At 44.5% G+C, this 10,243-nt stretch overlaps 1 protein-coding gene across 1 annotated transcript; it reads left to right on the top strand.

The window, feature by feature from the left end:
* The first annotated feature begins 219 nt into the window (after positions 1 to 219).
* SMIM15 (small integral membrane protein 15) lies at positions 220 to 5,143 on the top strand. The gene is made up of 3 exons (XM_040977585.1): positions 220 to 344; positions 1,221 to 1,343; positions 2,014 to 5,143. The coding sequence occupies exon 3, from the start codon at positions 2,026 to 2,028 to the stop codon at positions 2,248 to 2,250; it is 225 nt and encodes a 74-aa protein (XP_040833519.1). The 5' UTR covers positions 220 to 344; positions 1,221 to 1,343; positions 2,014 to 2,025; the 3' UTR covers positions 2,251 to 5,143.
* Positions 5,144 to 10,243: the final 5,100 nt, after the last annotated feature.

The raw sequence follows: 10,243 nt of genomic DNA, 5'->3' as shown, positions 1-10,243 counted from the left end.
CCGGAGACCCCCAAGGAGCCACGGCGCCGCCGGAACTGGCCCCCTCGACTTCCTCACACCCAGTTCCCTCCCGAGCTGGGTCGGTCTGTGGGCGGGACGCGAAGGCCGCGGCTTCCGTCTTCCTGCTTCCGGCCGGGCGGTGAGTGGGGCGCGGGAGTCCGAGCCTCGGGGGCCGTGTAGTGGGAGCCCTGGGGCCGGCCCTTGGCGGTGGATCTGTCCCGGTGCGGAGCGCAGCGGGCCCGGGCGCTGGCTGGCGTCGCCGGGGTCCCCCCCGCACCCGCAGGAACGCTCGGCTGCGGGAGGAGCCCCGCGGGGCCCCGAGTCTTGCAGGCCGAGGGGCGGCGGTGAGCGCGGCCCCGGGGGGGTCGGAGAGGGAGCCGGGAATTGGGGTGCTGGTCCCGGGGCCCCGCAGGGAGCCCATCTGCCGCTCTGGGGCGGGAGAAACGGAGGCTGCACGCTTGGGTGGGACGTGGAGGCGCACGGGAGCTTTTGGTTTCCTCCTCGTGTTCTTAGTAGAGATTTTTGCCTTCCAACGGGTCCCTGGCCCCTGCGTTACCCCTCTCTCTTCCTTTGCAAAGTTCCGTTGCTTATCTCAGAAACTTGTACTTGTTAATTCATTCCTGGTCTGAATTAGTTGGAGAAAACTCCATCTCACACGACCCCCTTTCTGCTCTATGGTGCCTGCGTAGGAAGTCCGGAGCAAGATGTCTAATTAAGTGGGAGGACCCTCGGTTGTGTTTTATTTCTTGAAGCAGCTACGGAAAACTGCAAAACTGGTGACAGTTCCCTTGAGGGGATGGGATTGTGGGGCTGTTTAAGTCCCTTTGGTCCTTATTTTTCTATAAAGGACACAGATTGTGGAGTAGACCAGGTAACTGCCTGGTCTACCGAGGTGTAAGGGAAGTGGTTGACTTTATAGTAAGTGAATGGCAGCAACTTTTTCAGCATAAGAATTCTGGATAATGGATACACTGTGTACCTTCTTGCCACTGTTTTTGTGTTTATGCTACTGAGTTCCATAGGTCATTTTCTTCTTGAAACACTTGAGTTCCAGGAATAGAGATTTCTTCCAGGGTGTTGGCAGTTATAAAAGTCAAATAAGGGGCAAACATTTAAATGCTTATCATGGACAGGCTGTTTTACCTGTCAGTTTGCATAGATAACATTGAGAGTTTGCAGTGTTACACTTTATGACACGTAGGCCTGCTTTGCTCTTTCAGCTCAAAAGCTACAGTGCGAATCTCGGAAGTGTACAGTGGGACCAGGGACGACAAGCAGCGGAGGTCATCTCAAACTGGCAGATGACCCCAGGGCAGAGGTAGACACCACCACTCAAGCCTAAGGTAGATTTTCTTTTTAATCTCAGCTGAACAGCCGTTTCATATGCAGGTATTCTAATTCTCCAACTTGAAGAGGAGCTGACAGAGACACTCTGGGGTCCTCCTCACTGGCCACCTGATGTCCCTGGCAGCTCGAAAGGGTGCTTTCCTCGCTTTATATGCTTATTTGAGTAGAGGTCCTCAAAGCACGTGGCCTGTTCTTTATATGGGAACTATGCATGTGGCTATTAGGATGGCCTGCCTACCCTCTCCCTCCACTCCTGGAAATAGCCACCGTAACCGGTTTTTCTGTGAGAGCATTTCACATGGTCAAGTAGTGCTTTTGTGATAGTACTGCGTGGTCCTAAGGAGGCGTAAATGAATGACAGGATTCAGTTTCCTGAAATGAACGTGTAAAACTAAGAATCTTTGAAAAGTCTGCTGCTAGCTACAGTTTGCCTTGAATGTAGGAAGCAGGTGAGAGTGCATACCCTGGATGCCACACTCCAGGCAGCTCTGTCTTCCACAGCTCGATATTTTAAGGTGTTGATTATTTCCTCCTGGAGCTATCAGTCGGGGTTAAAATAGTTAAGAAACATAATGAAATTCTGCCTCCACTGGTGTCTGGTGTACCACTTTCAAAATATGATTAGCCACATATCCTTTGTCTTGTTTTCCTTTTTCTCCCCTTAAGTCTGCTGCAGCCATGCTGGACATAAAGGCCTGGGCCGAGTATGTGGTGGAGTGGGCCGCCAAGGACCCCTACGGCTTCCTCACCACCGTCATCTTGGCCCTCACGCCTCTGCTGCTGGCAAGCGCAGTCCTCTCCTGGAAACTGGCCAAGATGATTGAAGCCAGGGAGAAGGAGCAGAAGAAGAAACAGAAACGCCAAGAAAATATTGCAAGAGCCAAGCGACCGAAGAAGGACTGACAACTTGAGCGGGCTCTGAAGCCAGAGGGAAATCACTGGAAAACCGAAGCCGCTTCGGAAGGCCCTGCTGGGGTTCCTCTGGATGGGACGCGTTCAATACATAAACCAGATCTGAACGGACAGAATGCCTGACCTCAGCACCTAGTCAGCTTTCAGGCGTGGGTGTGTGTTGGCATCTGTCCCCAACTGCTGCAAATTAGCATCTGTATCCAAATAGAGTATCCCTAATCTGAAGTGCTAAAAGACGAAATATTCGGAGCATAGACATGAAGCCACAAGTGGAAGATTCCACACCTGACTTCATGAGGTGTGTCACAGTCAAAACACAGGCAACCTAAAAATACTGTATAAATTGACTTTCTGGCTAGTGTACAGCTTGTGTGAAACATGAATGAATTTCATGTCCTGGCTTGGATCGCATATATTATGGATATGTAGACATTTTCAAATCCCAAAGAATTTGCAATCTGAAACACTTCTGGTCCCAAGCATCTCGGGTAAGGGATACTCAAACTGTAGCCCCCGTTTTCTGTAACTGACGCTGTCATTTGCCATTCTGTGGTTTAGGCACTAAAATGAAGCATCCTGGGAAGTGAAACATAAGTTGTGAACTCTACTTGCTGCTGTAAAATGGGCCCTGTTCTGCACCCATGCTATTAACAATGAGAAACAGCTCTCTTCTGAGGTGAAAAATGTGCTTTGGCTTATAAGAAACATAGCAGTTAGTCACATCTTGTATTACTATTGCTTATTTCTTAGAGTAAGATCATTTCTGGGCCTCAGAGTACTTGATTCTCTGCCCTGCGTTTTTCTGATTCCGGTCTTGGAGCCAACTGGTAATGAACACATTCTGCATTTTATAAAGATTTCTCAATATCTTGACCATAAAATACCACCTACTACTATACAAATTTTTGTACTTCTGAACACTGCCATTTTCATAGAGGTGAGTTGTTGAGAAGAGTAACAGTATGGTTAAAGCTTAGAGTAAAATGCAAACGCTACAGTTTGAAACCATTTGGGAGGGAGGCCTTTTAAAATCACAGAAAATGCATATTACTGGAAAAAACTATGCATGGATTTAAAAATATTTTTGCACCACAAATCACTTATCTTTTAATTCCAATTTTTTGTCATGAACTATCTGAAGCAGTTCCGTATTCTTGTGCCTAACTATAGCTGTGAAATGGTTGAAATGTCTTGTCAGCCATGATTGTACAAATTCCATTTTAACTCAAATGATTGTGAAGTGTACTGTACCTTTCAAACAGGTTTGAGATGAAAATTAAAATTTCATATTTCTTTTAGAGAACTCTTAAAGAGTTAACAATTAAGTCATACTTCATAAGTGGCAAAACATGCTTAAAATTTTGAAAAAATTTGTGTATAATAATTATTGCTTTGGAGAGGATAAATTATGTCCAGATGAGAATGGGCTATATGTTACAATGACTACAGAGCTAGACAATATTTCAGTTATGCGAGGTAGCAAAAATACTATTATTTTAAACCAAGATACATGGCTTTTCTAAATGCCTGGTCTGGTAACTTCATTCACTGTCAGTATGTAGTAGCTTATTAAAGTCTCCTTATAGTCCAGTAGTGAGTTTTCAGTTACAAAAAATGGTCCACTGTCTCTAATTTAAAAATAAGCTAGATATTGAAATAAAGAATTGTTTTTTATACAGAAATCTTTGTGGGATTTTGGGGGGGTGTGGGGAGGGATTGGAGTTAGATTTGTTAAGCAAGTAGACTTTGTGAAGAATTACAAATTCCAGTTAGAGCTAAATATCCTTGCAAAAGACTTTCTTTTTTTTTATTTGACTACCTGAAAACCCCTGAGAATGTTTGTGAACCAGTTTGAGTATTTAGTGCTGTTTTGTTAGTTTATCAGTTCCTTTGTGCAGTGTAATCAACACATTGCAACTCTAGGGACTGAAAAAATGCAGTGGGTGGTTATGAATTGTTCAGGTGATGGCATAGGATATGCTTTTTATCTTATTGAATTTAAAACTTGCTTAACAAAACTACTGGCCCCCAGGCCAGAATAGTGGTTTAGCAAGCCAAGCCTCTACCTAAGGCCAAGGTATCCCACATGGGCACCGTTTTAAATTCAGGCTGCACCACTTCCGATCCAGTTCCCTGTTTGTGGCCTGGGAAAGCAGTAGAAGCTGGCCCAAGTCCATGTGCACATGCACTCATGTGGGAGACCTGGAAGCTCATGGCTCCTGGGCCAGCCCCTCTTGGGGAGTGAACCAGCAGATGGATGATTCTTTGGTGAAGTCTGAAGTACTTGAATGTTATGAGGGTATGTGGTCAAGCAGTTAGTGCTACTCACACACTAAGTTGGAAACAAAGGGTATAATCAGCATAACACTCAGTTACCTACCAGAGCAGTGTTTTCTTTGCTTCTGTGGGGTTTTACCTTGGTTTCAAAGCCTAATATGTTAATTTTAAGTGTTCTTTATAGGCCATATTTTTGTTTTGTTTTGTTTTTCAAAAATTTATTTACTTGAAAGATTTTCCTTCCCTGGGTTTATCCCCTCCAAAGGTACTAACCGTTGGTGCTGGGCCAGACTGATGCCAGGAGCAAGGTGCTCCATCTGGATCTCCCCTGGGCATGGCAGGAAGTCACTTCCTTGTGGTGTCACCTGCTCTCTCCCAGGTACAGGAGCTGGGAGCTGGGCCGAAAGTGCAGTAGCCGGGGACTTGAACTGGACATTTAATGTGAGGCCTGGTGTCTCAAGTAGTGAGGGGCTTCATGTGCTGCCTGCCTAAGTGTTCTTTGTACAGTCTTTGGAGTAGCCAGGATTGCAGCCAGGCACTTGGATTGCAGATGTGGCCATTTCACTTGGGACTTAACATCACAGGGCCCCTAGAACCTTTTATACATGTCAAGGTCAATATTTGTATGAAAGTGGACAGATATGGGATCAAATAGAAACTGTTCTGGGGTTTGGGATTCTTTGGAAAGATGCATCTTTTCTCACTATAACAAATAGTACCTTTGTTGGAAAAATCCCATTGATACCCAGAATACTACTTTTTTTTTTAAAGATTTATTTTTATTATTTTTTTATTGGAAAGGCGGATATACAGAGAGGAGAGACAGAGAGGAAGATCTTCCGTCCGATGATTCACTCCCCAAGTGAGCGCAACGGGCCAATACTATGCCGGTCCGAAGCCAGGAGCCAGGAACTTCCTCCGGGTCTCCCACGCGGGTGCAGGGTCCCAAAGCTTTGGGCCATCCTCGACTGCTTTCCCAGGCCACAGGCAGGGAGCTGGAAGGGAAGCGGGGCTGCCGGGATTAGAACCGGCGCCCATATGGGATCCCGGGCATGCAAGGCGAGGACCTTTAACCACTTGCGCCACCGCGCCGGGCCCCAGAATACTACTTTTAAAAGATGCCTGCATGTTTGATTAACACCATCAATTACCTTTCTATACCTGGGTTGTTTTTTGGGGGGGAGGGAAGGAGATTGTACCAAAAACAAAGGTTTGTGTGTGGAAATTTGAGCTACACTGTCCACCCACATGACCAAATTTCAGCATGATACTACCACTGTCCCACTGTATAAGACCATTTTAAATCACCATTTCTTACAGTAAGTGAACTGAATGTCAGTACAGCAAGCTGGAAACCCAAAGTTGAAACAAAGCTCACACATTGCTATTCTCACTGCTTCCTTCATTACATGCCAAGTAAAGGAAGTGACAAAGGCCACTTACTTTACCTCTCACCTGATTCTAAGAGGAAATGGGATCTTATTTAGAAATGCTGGCACCTGTTATAGAGTCAAGATTATTTACTTAGTGTCTGGAATAAACGAGGACATGTTCTGCCTTTCTCAAATAAGAGATTTCATGGTCAAATATCAAAAACTGGAAACACAAGTAAGACTTAGGCAAGCTTCTTTCTGCATATCTTGGAGTCTTGATTTGACTACAGCTGACTCCCTTTTTACTCAAAAACTCCAATTTGAAAAATGCCTGATTGGGATGCTGCAGGGCTTGGGTCACCTGGTCTGGGTCTCTTGACCCAACTATGCACTGGGCACCAGGTTCGTGACTTCCGGGAGTGAGGGGTCCAACAGGGCCTGGGTTGTTTGGTCTGGGTCCTTGGGCCTGCTTTCATGACGGGTACTGGATTCGTGAGCCCTGGGGGACAGGGGATCCAGTGGGATCCGTGTTGCCAGGCCCAGGTTCCAGTGCCCACCTGCGAGGTAGGTGCTGGGTCTGTGAGCCATGAGGGCAGGGGATCCAGCAGGGCCTGGATTGCTTGGCTGAGGTCCTTGGGCCCGCCCACAAGGTGAGAACACATCCTCCTCAGTGGAAAAGGTTGAGTAGTGGACAGGAGGCCCTGATGCACATGGAAAATATGAAAGCATGTTGAGTACCAACAGAATAAATTGGACAACTACCCCAGCTGAACGCTGACAGCAAAAATCTGGGTGAATGGAGTCTTAAGGTCAACCATGTCAGATAGTGGACATTGGGAGGGCTTCCTAATCCTTGGATCAGTGAGACTGAAGCATTTCAGAACTATCCAAACTGCTGGGCAGAACTCTTGAGCATGAACCACTTTGGGACCCTGGGTTGATTTAGGTGGCTGTTCCCCATCCCCAGGTACTGGGGCAGTTGGGAGGCTGGGCATGACTTTTATCTCTACCCTTTCCCCCAGAAACAGGAAGAAATAGAAAATTTTGGAAACAATGATCTCACCCACCTTTCCCTAACCCTTGATCCTTCTCACCCTGGTCAACTATGTAAACATCATCAAAAATAAAGAATTAAAAAATAACAATAAACTGAAAAGGCCTGATCTAAATAAATTCAGTATACATTTTAACTGTGTGGTTTATGAGACAATGTGTGGTACTGATCCAAGGCAATTAAGAAATAAATGACAGGCAGAAATCTCCTAATAGATAATTGGCTAAAATACACAATTGAACCTAAAAGTCAAACATTTTCACATTTTCTTTAGGTGGGCGGTTGGTATACTGTTAGCAGAGGAGTGTAGAGAGGATTTGCCTCTAACAAAGCTCTTAGGAAGTGGCCAACATATTGGCTCAACTGTCTATTCCTCCACCTTCAAGTGCTGGCATCCCAAAAGGGTGCCACTGTGTGTCCAGCTGCTCCACTTCCCATCCAGCTCCCTGCTTGTGTCCTGGGATAGCAGTGAAGGATGGCCCAAAGCCATGGAATCCTGTGCAGGGTTTCCCCCAGATTCCTCTAGTATCCCGTTGCCAGAAGAGGTGAACCTGCTGCCCGCCATCCAGCTTCTGGTGCGCGACAGACAGATGGATAAGGGGTTCTGTCTAAGCAGTTCCGATTTATTTGGGAAGTACAAATTCTTATATAGGGTAACGAACAGCCTCAGGCCAGGAATTCCAGGAGCGGAGAAACTAGGAGCCAATTACTAGGTGCATGACTGCGGAAGCCACCTCCTAAAGGCCAGGGGTAGGTGAGCGAAATAGTCCTGGCCAATCAGTCTTTCTTTGAAACAACACGACCCCCGCCCTGGTTCATGTCTAGGGTTCTGTCCTTGGCCACCATCTTGCTCGCCACGTGTAAACCAGTGACCTTGACTGTTAGTCGCCATTTTGTTGACTTAGTGACCTTTTAGCCCCTGAGTCCCACATCCTATGTGGGACTTGGACGAAGCTTCTGTTTCCTGGCTTCAGATAGGCTCAGCAATGGTCACTTGGGGAGTGAACCAGTGGATTGAAGGCCTTTCTCTCTGTCCCTCCTTCTCTGTAAATCGGCTTTCCAATCAATCAATCAATCAATCTTTTTAAAAAGCACTTTTGGTAATTACACACAAATTTTTTTAAAAGCTTGTAAATGTCTGAGATTCAGGATTCAAAATATGGCAGATGAGCTAATATTTAATATTTAGTATCATAATTCTGCTTTGCTCATGTCTGCCCTAAAAGCCAAACTTTTTAAAAGTTATTTAGGAAGGCAATTCTTAATTAGATCAAGACTGTACTTCAGTGTTTATATAGAACATGTAGCTGTTGTCAGGCTACATGGCAGTGCAGCCAGTCAGCCGACATGTTAGTCCGCTGGAAGGGAGTAAGGAAGCACTGTGAGAAACCTCTCCACCTCCTGAAATCACCACCAAGTGCATGCTCTGACATCGTGGGCCACCACTGTCACTTTAACACCAGATGATTTCCTGCAAGGATTTGGTTTTGGCTAAGATTTTCCTTTGTTGCTTATGCAAAGTTGATAGCTAAAAATGAAAACTGTAAAAGGAAAGTCAAGATTAATGTAAATTTCACCATATGATAAGATATTTATAAACGGGCTCTAGGCAAACATTTGCAAAACGCATATACATATATATGGTGCAATTAATAAGCTACTGGAATTCTACACACTAGGAATACTCCAGTGTGTTAAAATATTTACAATTTTTTTTCTGCAGTCCAGGATTTGAGAACATCTTAATCTCAATGCACAATCCAATTGTACTGCAAACTGTACCTCCTTTTGTATTACCCAATGGCTAGTTCCTTTTTTGTCTCCATGGTAAAATATACTATCATTTTGTAATGATGTAACAAGACAAAATGTCTAACCTGCTATTAAGAGGGTTGTTGGAACAAGGGAACAGTCACCTAGGGATTTTTTTGTCAATCAGTAACTACGCTATGGTGATTCTGTGATTTGATTACTTGTTTAAGTACACATGCTTTATTAAAGTAGTTATATTTTTTCCTGTAGTGCATTTCCCATGTAATTAAAGGTTTGTTGTTGTTACTAAGTAAAAAGTTTAACCTATGCGTTTTTTTAGGAGTTCACAGTTAACACTTACCTGGGGACTTTTCTGTAGTATTTACAATATAAAAATTTGAGTCATGCGTTCAGTAAATATTGCATGCCTGGTAATGCCCAAGCATTAAAACCCCATGTTAGAATAACAACAAAAACTTAGCTGGGGACTCTAGAAAATGTGTGGCCCTTCATAAATATTCCTGCATGCATCTACTGCATATTTTTCCTCAAAATCTAACATGCAACACCTGAACTTTCAGGACTCATGCTCTGCTTTCTCCTCTATATTCCTTATTCTTCAAAGTAATCTCCCACAGTGTAGAACTCAGTCACTGTACCATTTCTCTCGTTTGTACTTGCAGACTTTAGTGATGGGTTGACAATCATTGTCCTAATTCCAATCTTCAAATACAATCACAGTTCCACTATACTTTAAATTTTGTCCTAACTTCTTGCCAAACTCTTCCAGATTTCTCTTTGTCAAATGAGTTTCCTTTGTCGTCACTGTCCATGTTTACATTTTTGATTAGTTCTCTAGAATCTTACAAGGCATCTTCCCAGAAGACAATCCTTTCCTTTGCTGTCCTCTCTGTATTCTGTCACCTGGGAGAGCCCAATGTTCATCTCTAGTGTTTTGAGCAGGATCTATGCACAGGTGGTTCCGAGTGTACAGAGCACTCAAAGGTGTACGACACTTCTCCAAGCAGCAATCCAAGGAGGGAAACCAGTTTTGAGCAAATTCATAAACAGAATGAAGACTAAGCAAAAAAAAAAAAAAAAGTCCAAAATAAGTTAGCCTTCCTTCGCATGTTCATAATCTCCTTTTTGTTTTTTTTTTAAGATTTATTTATTCTTATTGGAAAGGCACATATATGGAGAGGAGAGACAGAGACAAAGATCTTCCATCTGCTGGTTCACTCCCCAAATGGTCTCAATGTTCAGGTCTGAGCCAATCTAAAGCCAGGAGCCAGAAGCCTTCTCTGGGGGTGAAGGGTCCCAAGGCATTGGGTCATCCTTTGCTGCTTTCTCAGGATACAAGCAAGGAGCTGCATGGGAAGTGGAACAGCCAGGACAGAAAGCAACACCCATATGAGATGCCAGTCTCGGAGGTAGAGGATTAGCCAGTTGAGCCCTTAAGGCATTGGTCCTTCTGGTTTCTTATTCATAGTAAAAATGAACTACCGTGCATTCAGAAAATATAAAACAA

Source organism: Ochotona curzoniae, unplaced genomic scaffold (genome assembly GCF_017591425.1).
Source record: "Ochotona curzoniae isolate NIBS_2020 unplaced genomic scaffold, NIBS_Ocur_1.0 contig_2754, whole genome shotgun sequence".
Taxonomy (NCBI): Eukaryota; Metazoa; Chordata; class Mammalia; order Lagomorpha; family Ochotonidae; genus Ochotona; species Ochotona curzoniae.
This window is presented reverse-complemented; position numbering and strand designations above follow the sequence as displayed.